This window comes from Oncorhynchus keta, chromosome 26, assembly GCF_023373465.1.
Source record: "Oncorhynchus keta strain PuntledgeMale-10-30-2019 chromosome 26, Oket_V2, whole genome shotgun sequence".
Taxonomy (NCBI): Eukaryota; Metazoa; Chordata; class Actinopteri; order Salmoniformes; family Salmonidae; genus Oncorhynchus; species Oncorhynchus keta.
Window position 1 is genome coordinate 9311968 of NC_068446.1, and position 23028 is coordinate 9334995.

The window sequence follows — 23028 nt, forward strand, 5'->3', positions numbered from 1 at the left end:
CTGGCACATCCAATGAGCATCTGTCTAGTAGGATTCAATCTCAGTCCTGTATTTACGCTTTGCCTGTTTGATTGTTCATCCCACGGCATAGCATGATTTCTTATAAGCGTCTGGATTAGTGTCTCGCTCCTTGAAAGCGACAGCTCTAGTCTTTAGCTCAGTGTGGATGTTGCCCGTCACCCATGGCTTCTTGTTGGGATATGTACGTACGTTGTGGGGATGATGTGGTATATTCCTCAAAGCTATCGGATGAATCCCAGAACATATTCCGCGATTCCTAAGGGGAAGGGTGGTTGTCATGCCATTTTTATGACTGTGTTGGTGTGTTTGGACCATGATAGTTCCTTAGTGACGTGGACACAGAGGAACTCAAAGCTCGCGATCCGCTCCTATACAGCCCTGCACTTGACACGATTGTGATGTGTTGTTGACTCACCTAACTATCTTAAGATGAATGCACTAGCGTCTGCTAAATTACTAAAATGATAAATGTTATAAACAGTGGTCCACTCCACAGTACACTCCCAACACTGAGCTGGGTTTATGGGCTATCAGCCCCAGCCTGTTGAGAAGGATCTGCCCTCAGAGAGCTGTTGGTGACCCATTGGTGATCCGTCCATTGGTGGTCCATAGACAACAGAACAAAGTGGGCGCCGTGTTAGCACCATGGGGAAGAACAGGCCGAGGCAGAGACAGGCCAGTGTGGAAGGGAAGACCTGCCTGCTGTAGCTATGTTGGGAAGGGTTGTAAAGGCTATGCATAGGCAGAAACAGAGGCAGGCCCTGAACTGTGCTGTAGTTAGCTGTGATGCCAGACCTCCGCTAGGGGAGCTGAGTGTGCTGTCTCACTGAGTGATACCCCTGTCTCTACCTCCGATAAATAATGCAGCCTCTACACACACACACACACACACACACACACACACACACACACACACACACACACACACACACACACACACACACACACACACACATGCCTTCAGAGCTACAAATGTATTAGCTGCTTTATATTCTTTTGTCTTGGGAAAACGTTTCGCAAGGGGGAGGAGGGGAGAGGAAGTAGTGTACAACAGAATAACAACAACAACAGTGGCAACATCCCTCCCCCCCAGTCTTGGATCCCCCTGGTATACTGGAGGTCCCGCACATCACCTGGAGGAATGGAGGAGGAAGGGGGGGGGGGAGAGGAAGAGATGCTTGTTGGAGAAGGAAGGGAGAGAGAGATGGTGTTGGAATGTTGTGTACATTGAGAGAGATGGCCATCTGTTTTTCTGTATATATGCCTACATCACACACACTTTTGTTGTATCTGTGATCTTGTCGGTCTCCATGGCTCAGGGACTGTCACTTTTTCCTTTCAACACATGTGGGCTGGGCTATGGCCATTACGGAATCCGGCAACCCATACGTTTTTATTTGAAGAGAGATGGAGTATGTGTGTTTTCTGTGTGCCATATGTACAACACTAAGCTAGGCTCTCCGAAACATATTGGTGTTCCTACATGGCGGTTAATAATAGTAGTGAGTCCATACGGCGGTGGCGGCTCAGACGTGTGTGACAGTTTTATAGCCACACAGCCTTCCTACACACTGATACGCCAGACACACACACACACACACACACACACACACACACACACACACACACACACACACACACACACACACACACACACACACACACACACACACACACACACACACACACATCTCTGTTCCTTGTTGCCTGTGGTTATGGTGGCAGGCAGCTTTGTCTAGTGATCGGGGGGATCAGTGGTTGTTCCCCATGGCTAGACTGCTGTGCCAGACAGACACACAGACCCAGGACCAACCTCAGTCAGACAGACAGAAGTGGTGGCTGGCTCAGCTAACCCATATGGTGCTCTGCTCCTGTCCCCCAATTACTCCCCCACACAGGGGAGGTGTTGGGAGATAAAGCCCTTAAGGCTCTACACCCCCCCCCCCTGCCCGTTCCGTACCCCCAGAGCTGCTTAGCCTATTGTCACAGCAATCTGCCACCACCTATGGGTCTTTCTCTCTTCTCTCCTCCATCCCTCTATCCCTGCCTCCCTCCCTAACTCCTTCCATCCCTCCCTCCCGGTCTCCCTCCCTCTTTCACCGCCATCACCCCTGATAATCGATGTACTGTAAGTAATCGTAGCTAATTATTTAAGCTATGGGTCTGGACCTATAGAAAGGAAAACCTTTTCCCTGATTTTCTCAACTGAAACACTTATCAGCTCTGGGGATTAAGTTGTTTCTGTTGTATTTAGGTTATTTAGCCAAATTGAATTATTTAATGAGATGCTTTTAATGAGCTCACTATCAGACTTTGAATTAGTCTTTGTTCAACAAGTAATGTTATTGATTAAATATATTTGATTGGGCTAAACTTACAGGGTTGTGTATGAACACAAAAATACATGAATTTATTAATAATAAACATTATTTATTTCTATTAATGCATTGAGTATTCCATAGTTTTTAAACATGTATCAGTAGCATTATATGAAACATCTATACTGGCTTGTTACTGAAGTGTGACTGTTGATTTTGTCATTGGTTTGTTGTTTATGTTATGTCAGTGTTGTCTAATCAGTGGCTGTGTTATTCTGGTTCTCAGGAGTTTCTCCAGACGATACCCAAGTTCTGCTTCCCCTTCGATGTGGAGAGGTAATGAACAGGATTCCTTCCCCCTGCTCCCCTGTTAATAGTCCTGTACTCTACCCTACCAGCACAGGGACACACACACACACTAATATGTTTTAGTAACAGGAGAGCTGTGTGTGTATGCTGTGGAGCGATGGCGTGTGGAGTCTGTTGTTAACAGCTGGTGGTGTAGTTGAAGCCAAAAGCCTCTCTTAGTCTCCTAAACACCAAGCCAGTCTGCTCCCTGCTCCCTGCCCAACCCATGCCAAGCCATTTGATCTCACTCCCACCACGGTGTGTGTGTGTGTGTGTGTGTGTGTGTGTGTGTGTGTGTGTGTGTGTGTGTACCCGCGTGTGCTTTTGTATGCATTTGTGTCTGTCTGCATATATGTGTATGTCTCGCTTGTATCATGTGTTTGTCTTTGATTGAATAACTATATCTCTAGATTTGGTATCCGGTCTGATTTGAAAAGCAGCCCTCTGTAGAGGATTCTGCTCTTATTTTGTAGCCTGGAAAATGACATTGGAAAAGTGCCATTGTATAGTTAGGAGGTAGGGGGGTGGGGGTTGGGATATCCTGAGCTGTGCTGTTCTCCACGCGAGCTTTACTGCTGCCATCTAGTGATGGAACTTCATAAGAAACGCACATACCCAACTCACACACACTCAACAGTCGGGGACTGTAGCCAGAATCATATCGAAAAAGTTTAGAGGTGAGGTCGAGGGACTTCGACTTAGTGTTGGGGGAGTAGTTACTTTTCCCAATTTAAAAAAAATACTGTATCTTTATAATGTTATAATATGTTTGTCATTGCTTTCCTCTGCTGTGATAATGTGGTAATAAGGAGTTTCTAATTTTCTATTTAACTGAAACCATTACATTACTTTCACTGGTCTGATTGTCATGACTCCCTGGACTGAAATGTTCCCATGTGTGCTTGTGAAGTAATTATTTGTTATTTCTGTTCCATATGTGACTGTGTGGTCATACTGTATTTCTGGAGGTAATTGCTCGAGTGTTAATGGTGTGTTCTCTCTCTACCGTACGTGTGTGTGCTTTTCCCAGGGTTTCCCAGAGTCAGGTGGGCCAGAACTTTACCTTTGTGCTGACGGACATCGAGAGCAAGCAGAGGTTTGGCTTCTGCAGACTCACGTCCGGCTGCCGTGTCTGCATCTGTCTGCTCAGGTACGACACGCTCGCACATATTTAGTAGACTTTGATCTCGAGCACATTTAAGTAAGGAAGCTTATTCTTTAGCACCCTCAAACTCAACTCTGGACCTCGAAGCCAGTTCCACTGCGTTTTTTTCTCCGTTGTTCCCCTCTAATCTGTGACTGATTTTAGACCTGGGACACCAGGTGTGTGCAATTAATTATCAGGTAGAACAGCAAATCCGCAGGCTCCAGACCTCATAGGGTAAGAGTTGAATACCCCTGTTTTATCTATTGACCGATTGCATCAATCAGTTAGTCAATTCATGTTTTGTTTTTTTCTGAAAAGGATTTTGTCACAATTGCCTTTTTCATGAGGAAAGACATCTCTATTATTGACATGTTACTTATTCATAAATACCAACTGTTTGTAATATCCTCACGTCAGTCACATGCAGATTACATTTCTTAATTGATTGTAGAGAGAGGTGTTCTCTTTTGGAAGCAGTGTGAATCAGAGTGTTATCCTCTTCAATTTCTTCATGTCCAGTTACAGAAATATTCTAAACTCCTGAATTCCATATTAGTTTGGTCCCTATAATGTTATTAATTTAGTTCATTTATTTAACCCGGAGTCAATTAGGAACAATCTTGTTGGTTATTACTGCATTGTCGGAACGAGAAGCACAAGCATTTCGCTACACTCGCATTAACATCTGCTAACCATGTGTATGTGACAAATCAAAATTGATTTGATTTGAACAATCTATCATTTACTATGACAACTATGAAGAATTATTTTAATAGTAAATTGTAATTTCAACTCCCTCTCGAGATATCGTTTAGCACAGCCTGGATTTATCTCAAATGTGATGTCATCTTTTATTATTAATGCACAGAAAGACATTTTAGTAAAAATGATTTAATAGGGCCTTAGAAACGTTTATATTTTATATTAACAATTTAAATAACAAACATTTCATTAATTAAACAATATAGTTGAACAAACCACAGAATTAATGGGAATTTGCACAGTCCAAAAACAATAATGAAAAAACATTATCGAAAAAAAACAACGAATTTCTCATATGCTAAACTAAATGCAGTAATTGCCTAAGTGTCGTGAGGTAGTGTGTGTTGTGTGGATATTGACTGGCAGCCGCAGGGTTTATCTTGTTCTTGATGAGCTGCTGTCGAGATGAGCTGCCCCCCACCTCCGCCCTCCACACACACCCGCCCATCCCGGCCAGCCACCACCATGCCCTTTGTTTTCCTTTTTCTTTTTTCTCTTTCTCCTCGTTATTCGGCTACAGGCACAGAAGCACGGCAAAGGAAGCCGCTTTGCCCATAATTATGCATGAAGCCTCGCTGCCAATTAGCAGAGACTCCCCTGTCCCCCTCTCTGAGTCCCACATGCTAATTCATTTGACATACGATGTATAAAATTCATTATGCATTCTGAACAGTTTGCATGGCTTGCTTCATTCATAATAAGAAATGTATAGACAGGAAGAAATTATTCTGTGAGTGTGTTTTAAAGACTTCAGTTTGTTTTTGCTGCCTCCTTTTTTTGCCTCGTAAATAGACCCCACTGTGTGGCGAAAAAAGGTTAGTGAAAATAGTTTAAATCACGATTACAAAGACATGCATATTTTAGATACCTCATGGTTTAGAAATGTGAAATATGTACAAATTGAATGTTTGCATCAATGACAGAGAGGGCAGACTTGGTTCCAAGTTTATTTATTTTTAACCTTTGTTTTTCCATTTTCTTATTTTTATATATATATATATATATATTTACATATTAGTAATACAAAGTGGAATGCATTTTTTTTTGCCCAGTTTGCTTTATTTGAGAAATGCAGAAATGGAAGGAATTTGGGAATTCTTAGATAAGCAATCCAAGTTGTGATCATATTGAATAATCCTTTTAAATCTACTGCATGTAGTGATCAAATGAGACAGCGACATTGCCTTCACAAAGTATTCACACCCCTTTACTTCAAAAAATAAAAAGTCAAATGTGACAGCCTGCATTAAAAATGGTATGAATTGAGATTTGTTTTGTCGTTGGCCTACACACAATACCTCATAATGTCAAAGTGAAATTATATTTCTCTACATTTTTACAACTGAATTAAAAAATGAAAAACTGAAATGCCTCAAGTATTCAAAGTAAACGTTTACTTAAAAAGTCACATAATAAGTTGCAAAGACCCACTTTGAGTTGCAATAATAGTGTTTAACATGATTTTTTTATTGGCTACCTCATCTCTTTACTCCACACATAATTATCTGTAAGGTCGGTCAGTCGAACAGTGAATTTCAAACACAGATTCAACCACAAAGACTCGGAAGGTTTTCCAAGGCCTCACAAAGAAAGGGCACCTATTGGTAGATGGGTAAAAAAAACAACTAAAGAGCAGACATTGAATAGCCCTTTGAGGATGGTAAAAGTTATTAATTACACTTTGGATAGTGTATCAATACCCCCAGTCGCTACAAAGATACAGGTGTCCTTCCTAACTGAGTTGCTGGAGAGGAAGATTTCGGGGATTTCACCATGAGGACAATGGTGACTTCAAAACAGTTACAAAGTTTTCTCCTATCACAACAATTAAACTGAGGATGGATCAACAAGATTGTAGTTACTCCCCAATACTAACCTTATTGATAGAGTGAAAAGACAGAAACCTGCACAGAATTAAAATATTCCAAAACATGCATCCTGTTTACATTAAGGCGTTAAAGTAAAAACTGCAACAAAAAAAAACGTGTTAGGTTTGGGAAAATCCAACACAACAAACACATCACTGAGTACCAATCTTCATATTTTCAGTCATGGTGGTGGCTACATCATATTATACTAGTCAACGGCAAGGACCAGGGGGATAAAACAACAAAAATAAAAAAACGGAATAGAGCTAAGTACAGGCAACATCCTATAGGAAAATCTGGGTTAGTCTTCTTTCCAACAGACACTGGGAGGCAAATTCACCTTTCAGCAGGACAATAACCTAAAACACAAGTCCAAATATGCGCCTCAGTTTCTTACCAAGACGACATTGAGTTGAGTGGCCTATGGCAAGACTTGGACATGGCTTTACAACAATGATCAACAACCAACTTAACAAAGCTTGAAGATTAAAAAACAAAGTGCCAATATTGTACAATCAAGGTGTGCAAAGCTATTAGGGACTTACCCAGAAATACATCACTGCCAAATATTATTCTAACATGTATTGACTTAGTGCGTTGAATACTTATCTAATCAAGATATATTAGTATATTAAGTGTTTTATTTTTATACATATATATATATATATATATAACACACCCACACACACACACGCACACACGCACACACACACACACACAGTTGAAGTCGGAAGTTTACATACACTTAGGTTGGAGTCATTAAAACTTGTTTTTCCTCTGTCGCAGCCAGCCGCGACCGGGGTACCCATGGGGCGGCGCACAGTTGGCCCAGCGTCGTCTGGGTTAGGGAGGGTTTGGCCGGCAGGGATATCCTTGTCTCATTGCTCACTAGCGACTTTTGTGGCGGGTCGGGAGCAGTGCACGCTGACACGGTCGCCAGGTGTACGGTGTTTCCTCCGACACATTGGTGCGGCTGGCTTCCGGGGTGGATGGGCATTGTGTCAAGAAGCAGTGCAGCTTGGTTGGGTTGTGTTTCGGAGGACGCATGGCTCTCGACCTTTGCCTCTCCCAAGTCCGTACAGGAGTTGCAGCGACGAGACAAGACTGTAACTACTACCAATTCGATACCATCAAATTGGGGAGAAAAAGGGGTGAGAAATACAATTTAAAAAACAAACTTGTTTTTCAACCACTCCACAAATTCCTTGTTAACAAACTATAGTTTTGGCATGTCGGGTAGGACATCTACTTTGTGCATGACACAAGTCATTTTCCCAACAATTGTTTACAGTCAGATTATTTCACTTATAATTCACTGTATCACAATTCCAGTGGGTCAGAAGTTTAAATACACTGAGTTGACTGTGCCTTTAAACAGCTTGGAAAATTCCAGAAAATTATGTCATAGCTTTATTCTGATTGGCTAATTGACATCATTTGAGTCAATTGGAGGTGTACCTGTGGATGTTTTTAAGGGCCTACCTTGAAACACAGTGCCTCTTTGCTTGACATCATGGGAAAATCAAAAGAAATCAGCCAAGACCTGAGAAAAATAATTGTAGACCTCTACGGGTCTGTTTCATCCTTGGGAGCAATTTCCAAACGCCTGAAGGTACCATGTTCATCTGTACAAAGAATAGTACGTAAGTATAAACACCATGGGACCACACAGCCGTCAAGCCGCTCAGGAAGGAGACACGTTCTGTCTCCTAGAGATGAACGTACTTTGGTGCGAAAAGTGCAAATCAATCACAGAACAACAGCAAAGGACCTTGTGAAGATGCTGGAGGAAACAGGTACAAAAGTATCTATATCCACAGTAAAACGAGTCCTATGGCGACATAACCTGAAAGGCCGCTCAGCAAGGAAGAAGCCACTGCTCCAAAACTGCCATAAGAAAGCCAGACTACGGTTTGCAACTCCACATGGGGACAAAGATCGTACTTTTTGTCCTCTGGTCTGATGAAACAAAAATAGAACTGTTTGGCCATAATGACCATCATTATGTTTGGAGGATAAAGGGGGGGGCTTGCAAGCCAAAGAACACCATTCGAACCGTGAAGCACAGGGATGGCAGCATCATGTTGTGGGGGTGCTTTGCTGCAGGAGGTACTGGTGCACGTCACAAAATAGATGGCGTCATGAGGGAGGACAATTATGTGGATGTATTGAATCAACATCTCAAGACATCAGTCAGGAAGTTAAAGCTTGATCACAAATGGGTCTTCGAAATGGGAAATGCATTCTAAAGTTGTGGCAGAATAGCTTAAGGACAACAAAGTCAAGGTATTGGAGTGGCCATCACAAAGCCCTGACCTCAACCTATAGAAGATTTGTGGGCAGAACTGAAAAAGCGTGTGCAAGCAAGGAGGCCAACAAACCTGACTCAGTTACACCAGCTCTATCAGGAGGAATGGGCCAAAATTCACCCAACTTATTGTGGGAAGCTTGTGGAAGGCAGCATTGCCTTTAAATTGTTTAACTTGGGTCAAACGTTCCGGGTAGCCTTGAATTTGAGTGTATGTAAACTTCTGACCCACTGGGAATGTGATGAAAGAAATAAAAGCTGAAATGAATCATTCTTTCTATTATTATTCTGACATTTCAAATTCTTAAAATAAAGTGGTGATCCTAACTGACCTAAGACAGGGAATTTTTACTTGGATTAAATGTCAGATATTGTGAAAAACTGAGATTAAATGTATTTGGCTAAGGTGTATGTAAACTTCCGACTTCAACTGTATACATACAGTGCATTCAGAAAGTATTCAGACCCTTAGATTTTTTTCCACATTTTGTTACGTTACAGCCTTATTTATTACGTTACATTTCCTCAACAATCTACACACAATACCCCATAATGACAAACAAAACAGGGGTTTAGAAAGTTTTGCTAACGTATTAAACATTTAAAACAGAAAAACCTTATTTACATAAGTATTCAGATCCTTTGCTACGAGACTCGAAATTAAGCTCAGGTGCATCCTGTTTCCATTGATCATCCTTGATGTTTCTACAACTTCATTGGAGTCCACCTGTGGTAAATCCAATTGATTGGACATGGTTTGGAAAGGCACACACCTGTCTATAGAAGGTCCCACAATTGGAAGTGCATGTCAGAGCAAAAACCAAGCCCTGAGGTCGAAGGAATTGTCCGTAAAGCTTCGAGACAGGATTGTGTCGAGGCACAGATCTGGGGAAGGGTACCAAAAAATGTTTGCAGCATTGAAGGTCCCCACGAACACAGTGGCCTCCATCATTCTTAAATGGAACAAGTTTGAACCACCAATACTCTTCCTAGAGCTGATCACCCGGCCAAACTGAAATCGGGGGAGAAGGGCCTTGGTTGGGGAGGTGACCAAGAATGTGATGGTCACTCTGACAGAGCCGCAGAGTTACTTTGTTGAGATGGGAGAACCTTCCAGAAGGACAACCATCTCTGCAGCACTCCACCAATCAGGCCTTTATGGTAGGGTGGCCAGATGGAATCCACTCCTCAGTAAAAGGCACATGACATCCCAATTGGAGATTGCCAAAAGACATCTAAAGACTCTCAGACCATGAGAAACAAGATTCTCTGGTCTGATGAAACCTGGCACCATGCCTTTGGTGAAGCATGGTTGTGGCAGCATCATGCTGTGTGGATGTTTTTCAGTTACAGGGACTGGGAGACTGGTCAGGATCGAGGGAAAGATGAACGGAGCAAAGTACAGAAAGAACCTTGATGAAAACCTACTCTGGAGCGCTCAGGACCTCATACTGGGGCGAAGGTTCACCTTCCAACAGTACAACAACCCTAAGCACACAGCCAAGACAACTCGGAGTGGCTTCGGAACAAGTCTCTGAATGTCCTTGAGTGGCCCAGCCAGAGCCCGAACTTGAACCCGATCGAACATCTCTGGAGAGACCTGAAAATAGCTGTGCAGCAATGCTCCCCATCCAACCTGAGACCTTGAGAGGATCTGCAGAGAAGAATGGGAGACACTCCCCAAATACAGGTGTGCCAAGCATGCGCATAATACCCAAGAAGATTCGAGGCTGTAATCACTGCCAAAGGTGCTTCATCAAAGTACTGAGTAAAGGGTCTGAATAGTTATGTAAATGTGATATTTAACTTTTTTGTTTGTAATACACTTTCTACAAACCTGTTTTTGCTATTTCATTATGGGGGTATTTTGTGTAGATTTTTTTTTTTTACAATTCAATCTATTTTAATCCCACATTGTAATGCAACAAAATGTGGAAAAGGTCAAGGGGTATGAATACTTTCTGAAGGCACTTTCGATAAAGGAGGCTTCTAGCTAGCTACCTTTTATTTAATGTTTCTGTTCCCCGGATATAAAACAGTTTGCGTCCCTGTGATTGTTGAGGTGCTCCGAGTATAGAATTGTCACCTATGCTAACACAAGGAAGTGGCTTAATGATTAGGACAGTTCTATGTGGCCAGGTCTTTGTTGTGCTGCGGCTAAAGCCCAGGCTGAAAGGGTCACGCTACCTTCAGGCCAAAACCTCTTCAAAGAGGCAGAATGTTTCGATTTTACTCTTTCTTCCTTCCTTCCTTCCTCTTCTTCCTCCTCCTCTCCTCTTTTCTCTTTTGGTCATTCTCTCATATTTAGGGATAAATCACCCTTGGACATGTCAGAGGGGTCTCAGATGAAAAAAGGTGTTTTCCTTGATTTTATTTGGCGGGTGAGACCTGGGTTCCCTTTTAGGGACGTCGGCGCTCCAGTTTGTGGTCACTTAGCGAGACGCCGCAAGACATTTCCTTCCCTGTACTTAACCTCTGACCCGGGAAAGTAAAGGTGTAATCAAATCAGTGAGCTGGCTACAAGGTGCAAGTTGACTTTCACTAAGGGCCGTGGGTGTGAAGGGAAATTTAAGACCCGTCCAGGGAATATGAATAACAGTGCCGCGCTTAACATCCAACAGGTGTAGTTTATTTATCACATGACAACCTAACCTGCTCAAAGATATGTAGATATTTATTTGCATTGAGATATTTCAGTTGGTTTATTCTGGTAATATCCCTACACCAGGAAAAAAACTATTCTCTCTCTTCTATTTGTTTTTATGGGTAATTACATAATTTGCGTCATTACAAAAACACCAGTTAATTTATTTGAGCTTTTAGAGAATATAAGTGTTAAGAATTAAGACATAACGAAAAGGATTTGACCACATCTAGCCTATATCTTCTGTTCTGCCCATCTATGTGTAGATGGGAGAGTCTCTGAGAGGTTGTGTTGTGGTAGGGGATACAGTCTGTTGCCTGGCTACCCATCCACAGCGCTTCGGCCAAGCGTCTCGCCCACTAACATTTCTTCTCCACGATGAGTCTGGATTTGCTTCCTCCCCAACAACTTATTGAATGCGAACACATTCATACCATTCTGATTGCTCCCAGAAAACTATGGGTTGGTCCAGTGCCAGCCTACACATGAATCACTTTATTTTGATGTCAGCGCACACAAATTTATAGGATTATCAGGTTCAGATTGATGCATGGAGGTATTTGATCAAGCAACTAAATGAAATTCAGGATTAGTCGTCAGGAAATACAGTCGACGGGGTTGTGTTAGGGGATATAGTGTGCGGGGTTGTTTTGTGTGTAGAGGATACAGTCGGGTTGTTTTGTGTTAGGGGATCCGTGTTGTGGAAGCTACTATGAAAATATAGTTTACCAAGTTACCAATTACTTCACACTGGAAGAAGTTAAACTACAATAAAGCTACCCTTAAACATATAGTTTACTTAGCTACTTTTTCAAAGTAACTTTAGTTAACGTCATCCAAACTACACTCAACAAAAATATGAACTTAACTAAACATGTAAAGTGTTGGTTCCATGTTTCATGAGCTGAAATAAAAGATCCCTGAAATTTTCCATACCCACAAAAATATTCTAAAAATGTTTTGGGGTACAAATTTATTTAAATCCAAGTTAGTGAGCATTTCTCCTTTGCAAAGATAATCCATCCACATGACAGGTGTGGCATATCAAGACGCTGATTAAACAGCATGATCGTTACACAGGTGCTTGGGAAAATAAACGGCCACTCTAAAATGTGCAGTTTTGTCACACAACACAATGCCACAGATGTCTCAAGTTTTGAGGGAGTGCACAATTGGCATGCTGACTGCAGGAATGTCCACCAGAGCTGTTGTCAGAGAATTGAAAGTTTATTTATCTACCCATAAGCCCCCTCCAACGTTGTTTTGGAGAATTTGGCAGTATGTCCAACCGGCCTCACAACCACAGACCATGTGCATGGTGTCGTGTGAAGACCATGTGTATGGTGGGCGAGCGTTTTGCTGATGTCAACAGAGTGCCCCATGGTGGCGGTGGGGTTATGGTATGGGCAGGCATATGTTACGGACAACAAACACAATTCCATTTTATTAATAGCAATTTGAATGCACAGAGATACCGAGATCTTAAGGCCCATTGTCGTGCCATTCATCCGCCTCCATCACCTCCATGTTTCAGCATGATTATTGCACGGCCCCATGTTCCAAGGATCTGTACACAATTCCTGGAAGCTGAAAATGTCCAAGTTCTTCCATGGCCTGCATACTCACCAGAAATGTCACAAACCCATTGAGCATGTTTGTAATGCTCTGGATCGCCGTGGACGACAGCATGTTGCAGTTCCCGCCAATATCCAGCAACTTCGCACAACCATTGAAGAGGAGTGGGACAACATTCCATAGGCCTCAACAGCCTGATCAACTCTATGCAAAGGAGATGTGTCACACTGCATGGTACAAATGGTGGTCACACCAGATACGGACTTATCCACGCCCCTACCTTTGTTAAAGGTTTCTGTGACCAACAGATGCATCTCTATTCCCAGTCATGTGAAATCCATAGATTAGGGCCTAATTGATTTATTTCAATTGACTCATTTCCTTATATAAACTGTATATATTTGAAATGGTTGCATGTTGCGTTTTATATTTTTATTCAGTATACTTTGTGAAAAAGTATCATATCTAAATCTTAAATTGCCAGAACAGTGGAGTCAGATGTTGACAGAATGTTTGAAATGATAATCTGATGCCGAAAGAGAAAGTAAATTCAGGCGTTCTTTACCCATATTTTATTTTAGTCAAAAAGTAGTGTGTAGTTCCTGTAGTTAGCTAGACCAGTACATGGCCAAAATGTTTATTAACTATTGAAAACACTACAAAGATATGAATTTTGTTCAACTACCACCAAGCTCATCAAAATGTAATTAAGTTGGTTATTTGAATCAGCTGTGTAGTGCTAGGGATTAAAAACAGAGTTTTGGAAACCCTGCTGTAGGAGATACAGTCTGAGGGGTTGTGTTGTGGTAGGAGATACAGTCTGAGGGGTTGTGTTGTGGTAGGAGATACAGTCTGAGGGGTTGTGTTGTGGTAGGAGATACAGTCTGAGGGGTTGTGTTGTGGTAGGAGATACAGTCTGAGGGGTTGTGTTGTGGTAGGAGATACAGTCTGAGGGGTTGTGTTGTGGTAGGAGATACAGTCTGAGGGGTTGTGTTGTGGTAGGAGATACAGTCTGAGGGGTTGTGTTGTGGTAGGAGATACAGTCTGAGGGGTTGTGTTGTGGTAGGAGATACAGTCTGAGGGGTTGTGTTGTGGTAGGAGATACAGTCTGAGGGGTTGTGTTGTGGTAGGAGATACAGTTGGAGGGGTTGTGTTGTGGTAGGAGATACAGTCTGAGGGGTTGTGTTGTGGTAGGAGATACAGTCTGAGGGGTTGTGTTGTGGTAGGAGATACAGTCTGAGGGGTTGTGTTGTGGTAGGAGATACAGTTGGAGGGTTTGTGTTGTGGTAGGAGATACAGTTGGAGGGTTTGTGTTGTGGTAGGAGATACAGTCTGAGGGTTTGTGTTGTGGTAGGAGATACAGTCTGAGGGGTTGTGTTGTGGTAGGAGATATAGTCTGAGGGGTTGTGTTGTGGTAGGAAATACAGTCTGAGGGGTTGTGTTGTGGTAGGAGATACAGTCTGAGGGGTTGTGTTGTGGTAGGAGATACAGTCTGAGGGTTTGTGTTGTGGTAGGAGATACAGTCTGAGGGGTTGTGTTGTGGTAGGAGATACAGTCTGAGGGGTTGTGTTGTGGTAGGAGATACAGTCTGAGGGGTTGTGTTGTGGTAGGAGATACAGTTGGAGGGTTTGTGTTGTGGTAGGAGATACAGTCTGAGGGGTTGTGTTGTGGTAGGAGATATAGTCTGAGGGGTTGTGTTGTGGTAGGAAATACAGTCTGAGGGGTTGTGTTGTGGTAGGAGATACAGTCTGAGGGGTTGTGTTGTGGTAGGAGATACAGTCGGAGGGTTTGTGTTGTGGTAGGAGATATAGTCTGAGGGGTTGTGTTGTGGTAGGAGATATAGTCTGAGGGTTTGTGTTGTGGTAGGAGATATAGTCTGAGGGGTTGTGTTGTGGTAGGAGATATAGTCTGAGGGGTTGTGTTGTGGTAGGAGATATAGTCTGAGGGTTTGTGTTGTGGTAGGAGATATAGTCTGAGGGGTTGTGTTGTGGTAGGAGATACAGTCTGAGGGGTTGTGTTGTGGTAGGAGATACAGTCTGAGGGGTTGTGTTGTGGTAGGAGATACAGTTGGAGGGTTTGTGAGTTGGCCATAGACTTAACTGGTTTACTCGGAGTATCCAGTACTTTGAGTGATGTGTGTGTTTTAAAACAGCTGCAGAGATAGCCGGGCCTCCACACACATTGATGGATGTCTCTCTATCTGGGGATTTAGGAAGCACAAACAGACCTAAGCTGCTAACTGAGGAGAGGAGCAATGATTTCTTAAATAGCTTCATTTAAGAAAAAAAGAAACACATACCGGTACTGTACCACAGAAAATAGCTCAGAAATAATCATCCGTTTTATACAAAAACATGCACCAATCTGTGTGTGAGGCCTGACTGGACAGAGAGAGAGGAGAGAGGTATGTGAAGGATTAGTGTCCAGGAGCCTGGATTTGTAAACAAAGGACCTGATGAGATTGATAATGACTGGTCTTTGTTTCAATGACCTGTTCAGAATTTTTTTAAAATGTTAATTTGGTTGTATTGATTTTTCCCCCTCTTTTAATGTTGAAAATAAACTTCAACACATCTTCAATGAGATGGGCAGTGTTTCTGTTATATGCATCTGAATTACTAGTATTTTGTCATTTGGATTACACTGAGCTGAACTACCAAAATACTTTTCTATAAACATTTTTTTTTATAGTGGTTCACCATTTTGTTTCCCCACTTTCATTGGTATCAGAAGTCTGATGGCACTGCTAAATGAACTAAATATAAACGTGTTTACAAAAATGGAGCATGCTGAGTATTATTCTAATGATCTCCGCCCCGAAACAAGGTTTTGTCTAGAAGGGATACAGCTTTTGTCAAAATAGACTTTTCGTAAACAGGTTTCGGAGAACTGACGCAGCAGGTTAAGATAATTAGCGTAGCAGGTTAGGAGAATTAGGTTAAGCTGTATCCCATCTAGACATGACTTTGAAACAAGGCCAATAACAATAACCAGTGTGAATTTACAGTTCATTTTTGGTCATTTAGCAGACACTCTTGTCCAGAGTGACAGTCGGTGAATTCAACAACATAATCACAGTCATAGCAAGTAAAAGGTTTCTGTAACCTTTACTGAGAATGGTGTTGCTCTTTGGGCCAGCTACTTGCTAATGTGTTTCTGTATTTTAAAATACAAAATACATGTATTTGAATTTAAAACATTTCGAGTATTTTCTAGTTTATTTTGATACAGTGATCTTTAGGTTATTTAGTCATTGTCATGTTTTGCCCAAATCTGCCTCGAGCCCATAGAAACATCCACTGCCTATTTGTTTGAAAGCATGGCATCTTTATATTTTTAATGTCCAGCCAGCATGTGACTTTTATAGTTCACACATGCATGTTACATTTTGGGTTTGCAGAGTGTGACCTGATTACGGTGAGCTCTTCATGCGGACGTCAAAATATTGACATGTTAAGGAGCTGATTGTTTCAGGTTAATGGTCACTCAGGCCCTCTGATTGGTGTGCTTGGCTGCACTTGCCTGGGAACCGCCGTGTCATTGGCCCCCTTGCAGATTTAGTGATATGAACATTTGCATTAGGTTGACTTTATTGTTTTTTTCTTGTTGTGCGTTAATTCCAGTCTGCAGAGCAGCCAGTGACCCATGCCCTGAGAACTACCCAGTATCCCCCCTGTCTCCCTCTACAGGACTTCCCTGGCTAATAAAAGTCTCTCACACACATACACATTTTCATTCAAGTTTCATTGTGATTTTTTTGTGCGGTGAATTTTTGTTAGCCATTTCAGCCAGGTAGCCATTTCAATTTAACAAGTGACTTTTGTTAATGCAGCGTGCATCAGTGTAAGTTTCATTTTGACAATATTCATTCATTTCTTTGTTCTTATATTTCACTTTCATTCAGTTAATGAAAGTTAATAAAGCATCTTTTTTTTTTAAAGTGATGAATGATAAACGAGTCATAGTCCAACGTCATTATGCAAATGCCTCACTTCGATACCTCACCACATTTTGTATTATTTGATTGCATAACATTAAACATGCACTGAGCTCTCTCTTCTGAGCAACCTTCAAGCCAAAACAAAATGTTGGCCATATTCCACCTCAAAAGGAAGTCAACTAACTCCGCCAAGAATATGTCAACCGTATAAAGAAAGCCATGTTGCAGATGCATTTGGCTTCTGGTGGGTGTATTTTGCGATTAGCTATAACACAAACACTACAGTATAATTTTTTTTTTTAGTTTGTTCATTTTATTTATTTATTTAACATGAATTTGATAAGGAAAAACCAGAAGGAATGTCTATTTTAAAATGTAAATAAGGGGTGGGGAGAGGGAAAAGAGAGGGGAAAAAAGTGAAATGGGGCAGTGGGTAGTGCTTTTCTTTCTGTGCATCTGTGTGTTGTCTTGGGCTGAGCCTGGACTGTGCATCTGTGTGTTGGCTTGGGCTGAGCCTGGACTGTGCATCTGTGTGTTGGCTTGGGCTGAGCCTGGACTGTGCATCTGTGTGTTGGCTTGGGCTGAGCCTGGACTGTGCATCTGTGTGTTGGCTTGGGCTGAGCCTGGACTGTGCATCTGTGTGTTGGCTTGGGCTGAGCCTGGACTGTGCATCTGTGTGTTGGCTTGGGCTGAGCCTGGACTGTGCATCTGGGATCAGTATGCTTGTAAACCATGGCATCCCTCCTCGTCCTCCTCTACCACAGCTTTCGTTGGCCCAGTCGTGTTGGGTTGAAGAAACTAAAGCCAGTCTCTACCTCCCGTCTTTTCCTCCCCAACCCACCGCCTTTAGACTAAAGCCTGCCTTTCTACCTCCCCTGAAAATAGCCCCAAAAAATACGAAGAATGTCGTAATGACATAGTATTAGAGCGTATTTACAGTATATTGTAGACCTATATATCTATTTCTAACCATAGTAGGCGGGCTATACATGGCTGTGTCCATAGCCCACTTTGTCTGTAAGAAAACCCAACAACAATTGAATTTAAATATTTGTGTTTTTATTGTGAAATATAGAAAAAAATAGTTGAATATTCATTTGAATTATGGATTGATTGTAAACGTGCATTTTGTGTTCTTTCTCTCTTGCAGTTATCTCCCCTGGTTTGAGATCTACTACAAGTTCCTGAACACACTAGCAGATTACCTAACCAAAAACCAGGTGATACGGCCTTCATGTCTCTGTACTGTACCTCCTTTAGGACATTTCATAAGACTCAGGGTTAGCAAACCTGATATTGAGGTACAAGATGTGGCATGTAGCAGAAGTCACCAACCAACAATAGACTAGTACGCTACTTTTCATCAGCTTCTGTTGGGCATGATCTTGTTTTGCACACAGTAGCAGTTTAAGGTTGTATGTACAGTAGCTGGTTGTGAGAGCCATGTTGTTGTAAGTTGTTAGCAGTGTTCTGTTTGTTTGTAAATGGGGCTGAGCTGGGGGAGAGAGAGTCGGGCTTGGCTTGGCTCTGAGTTTTTTGAGGCAGCGATGTTGACATTTCACAGACCAAACGCTGATTTAGAGCTAGAAGTCAACTCCTGATGATTTACTGGAAAACAACAAACAGTTTAGGAATACACACACACACACACTTTGCCAAACTATTTCAGTAACAGAGGGAAAGAAGTTCAGGGAATGTATAAAAGAAATGGGGAAAAATGTGCAGCTAGCGTAAAGTGGAATTGATGAGGCAGTGTTTATACCAGAGCGCGAGAAAGGAGGGAGAGCGAACAGGGGGAGAGGGAGACGGAGAGAGGAAGGGAGCGGTTGGGAGCTGGGACTAAGGAGTGCCATCAGTGTGCTGTCATGTAGCTTTGCTTCCTCAAAGCTACTATGCTGAGAGAGGGGTGAAGGGGACAGAGCCTCCCCAACACACACACACGCCCATACTCTCGCACACACAATCACACAGGCGCAGGTTCAGGGGGTACAGGAAACAGTACATGTCACGCATCACTTCAACCAATCAGAGCACAGGCGGTCATTAGCCTGCTCTCCTGCTTTTAGAATCTTGAATGTATTTTTTATGCATATATATTTATTGTATAAGGTGTATGTATGTATGTGTATATGTGTGTGTGTGTATATATATATATATATATATAATATATAATATATACACACAATAATCGCTTCTATATTCCTTCTAAAATGTCAATTTCTTTATATGTCACAGACAGTACTGTATTTGAAGTATAGTACTGTAAATTAATTTATGGATGGATTTCTTTGACAGATGTCATTTTCAGTCAAAACAAAAGTAGAGGACAAGTGTAAATGCTATTTTCTGTAAAATAATAAGTCCTTTGTTTGTGTGAACATTTCTATGTTCATCTTTATCTCTGCTCTGAAGCAGAGAGAGATAGAGAGTGAAAGAGGGATTCGGTAAGAGATAGATGAGATATGTGTGTGTGTGTGTGTGTGTGTAAATGTTGGGTGACTGCAGTGTTGGTGTGCATGATTTGGTTTATATTTACCCTGCTGTTGCAAGGCGATGGAGGGATGTTGACAGACGAGGGGAGACCGTAGCGATGAGGGTTCAGGGCCAGGGGTAAATTAAGTGTTTCCTCAGGCTCAGCCCGGTTACTGACCATGCGTGTGAGCATTCAGCCTCTCGTGACAGGAGGCTGTTTAATCTCACACTCTCTCACTGTCTATCACACGCACTCTCTCTCACTCTCACTCTCTCCCACACACACACACCGTTTCACACACATCGTCACACGTAGGCATACACACTAATGTTAAAGCTCCACCGTCAAAAACTGGCATTCAGAAGAGACAGAAATTGTCTGAAGCCAAAATATTTTTCAGAAATAAGAACCTTTTTTCTTTGTCTTAGTAACCAGTCTTAGTGACTACGTAATTATGTCTTAGCAACCTCTATTCCAATTATACTGTGCTCTTTATCATTATAACAGTAACTAGACAAGTAATTCAGAGAGTTCATCCAGGAAAAGATGTGTGATGACCGTGCCTGTTTAGTGGCACAGACTTATGGGTAACTACACATCAAAACCCCAGCCCTTGTACAGTAGGTCCTAAATCAGCACTGTGTAACAGTCCTCTGCTGTGGCCGGACACATCACTCTGCCTCTTTTTCTTAACCTCCTCCTCGCCGCTCGTTAAACACTGTGTGTCAGACGGATGTTTCGAGCCCCTTGGAGGAACACACTCAGCTTCCAGTGCCCTGCTCCCAGCTACTTGCCAGCCACACCGTCAGCGCCTTTTCAAATCGCTCATGAGTTGACATACAATATCAGATTACAATTTTTGTGTGTCTGTGTGTTTTTGGTTTTGTTGTTAAGTTATATACAGTACCAGTCAAACGTTTGGACACACCTACTCATTCCAGTGTTTTTCTTTATTTGTATTATTTTCTACATTGTAGAATAATAGTGAAGACATCACCGCTATGAAATAACACATATAACTCATGTAGTAACCAAGAAAGTGTTCAACAAATCTTTTAGATTTTAGATTCTTCAAAGTAGCCACCCTTTGCCTTGATGACAGTTCTGCACACTCTTGGCATTCTCTCAATCAGCTTCATGATGAATGCTTTTGCAACAGTCTTGAAGGAGTTCCCACATATGCTGAGCACTTGTTGGCTGTTTTTCCTTCACTCTGTGGTCCAACTCATCCCAAACTATCTCAGTTGGGTTGAGGTCGGGTGATTGTGGAGGCCAGGTCATCTGATGCAGCACTCCATCATTCTCCTTCTTGGTCAAAAGCCCTTACACTGGAGGTTTGTTTTGAGTCATTGTAATGTTGGGAAAAAAATGATAGTCCCACTAAGCGCAAACCAGATGGGATGGCGTATCGCTGCAGAATGCTGTGATAGCCATGCTGGTTAAGTGTGCCTTGATTTTCAGTAAATTACGACAGTGTCAACAGCAAGGCACGGTGGGAACCACACATACAGAGATCATCCATTCACCTACTCTGCGTCTCACAATGACATGATGGTTGGAATCAAAAATCTGAAATTTGGACTCATCAGACCAAAGGACAGATTTCCACCAGTCTAATATCCATTGCTCGTGTTTCTTGGCCCAAGCAAGTCACTTCTTCTTATTGGTGTCCTTTAGTAGTGGTTTCTTTGAATTCGACCATGAAGGCCTGATTTACGCAGTCTCCTCCGAACAGTTGATGTTAACTCAGTTTTTCATATATACATAGTCACTTTAACCATATCTACATGTACATACTACCTCAATCAGCCTGACTAACCGGTGTCTGTATATAGCCTCTCTACTGTATATAGCCTGTCTTTTTACTGTTGTTTTATTTCTTTGCTTACCTATTGTTCACCTAATACCTTTTTTGCAGTATTGGTTAGAGCCTGTAAGTAAGCATTTCACTGTAAGGTCTACATCTGTTGTATTCTGCGCATGTGACAAACTTTGATTTGTTTGAGATGTGTCTGTTACTTGAACTCTGTGAAACATTAATTTGGGCTGCAATTTCTGAGGCTGGTAACTCCAATGAACTTATCCTCTGCAGCAGCGGTAACTCTGGGTCTTCCTTTCGTAGCGCTTTATGGTTTTTGAGACTGCACTTTAAGAAACTTTAGTAGTTATTGAAATTTTCCGCGTTGACTGACCTTCATGTCTTAATATAATGGACTGCCGTTTCTCTTTTCTTATTTGAGCTGTTCTTACCATAATATGGACTTGTTTTTTTACCAAATAGGGCTATCTTCTTTAAACCACCCCTACCTTGTCAACACAACTGATTGGCTCAAATGCATTAAGATGGAAATAAATTCTGCAAATTAACAATGTATTCCAGGTGACTACCTCATGAAGCTGGTTGAGAGAATGCCAATAATGTGCAAAGCTGTCAAGGCAAAGGGTGGCTACTTTAAAGAATCTCAAATATAAAATATATTTGGATTTGTTTAGAACTTTTTTGGTAACTACATGATTCCATATGCGTTATTTCATCGTTTTGATGTTCTCACTATTATTCTACAATGTAGAAAATAGTAAACATAAAGAAAAAGCCTTGAATGAGTAGGTGTGTCCAAACTTTTGATTGGTACTGGGTGGGTGGGTGTGAGTGTGTGTGTGCGCGCGTGTGTGGGTGTGTGTGTGTGTGCGCGCGTGTGTGGGTGTGTGTGACACATGGTTTTACATTTGTATAATTTGTATTATTCTTATTGAGTGTGATTTATGGTGTGTTCTAAGGAGAATGAGCTGAATGACATGCTGAACTCACTGTACAGCCTGCCGGTGCCAAAGCCCTTCACCCCAGTCAACCTGAGTGTGGTAAGTACAGTGGGACCACTTGAGCTGTACACTGCAAAGAAGAGGGAGGGGGAAAACGGAGGGAGGAGAGAATAGTGAGGAAATATGGGAGACATAGTTGAGACAGATGGGTTAGTGAAAAGAGAGTGGCGAGATGAGAGTGAGCTAGAGGAGAGCTTGGATAAGGAAGAGTGGAGTAATAAATACAGTTGAAGTCAGAAGTTTACATACACCTGAGCCAAATATATTTAAACTCAGTTTTTCACAATTCCTGACATTTAATCCTGATAAAAAATCCCTGTTTTAGGTAAATTAGGATCACCACTTTATTTTAAGAATGTGAAATGTTAGAGACATTTTTTTATTTCAGCTTTTATTTCTTTCATCACATTCCCAGTGGGTCACATTGCCTTTTAAATTGTTTAACTTGGGTCAAATGTTTCGGGTAGCCTTCCACAAGCTTCCCACAATAAGTTGGGTGAATTTTGACCCATTCCTCCTGACAGAGCTGGTGTAACTGAGTCAGGTTTGTAGGCCTCCATGCTCGCACACACCTTTTCAGTTCTGCCCACAAAAGTTCTGTGGGATTGAGGTCAGGGCTTTGTGATGGCCACTCCAGTACCGTGACTTTGTTGTCCTTAAGCTATTTTGCCACAACTTTGGAAGTATGCTTGGGGTCACTGTCCATGTGGAAAACCCATTTGCGACCAAGCTTTAACTTCCTGACTGATGTCTTGAGATGTTATTTTAATATATCCACATTATTGTCCTTCCTCATGAAGCCAT

General features: G+C 42.0%; 1 protein-coding gene across 7 annotated transcripts in view; it reads left to right on the forward strand.

Annotated features, from left to right (window-relative positions):
- The window catches only part of LOC118358634 (DENN domain-containing protein 1B-like), a 171365-nt gene that overhangs the window by 72628 nt on the left and 75709 nt on the right, over window positions 1–23028 (forward strand). For 6 of the 7 annotated variants that reach the window (XM_052480199.1, XM_052480197.1, XM_052480198.1 and 3 more), the window contains 4 exons: window positions 2626–2675; window positions 3718–3837; window positions 18082–18151; window positions 22183–22263. In XM_052480199.1, the coding sequence (XP_052336159.1) occupies window positions 2626–2675; window positions 3718–3837; window positions 18082–18151; window positions 22183–22263 (321 nt within the window). The remainder of the gene's footprint in view (window positions 1–2625; window positions 2676–3717; window positions 3838–18081; window positions 18152–22182; window positions 22264–23028) is intronic. The other variant, XM_052480202.1, reaches the window with a different exon arrangement.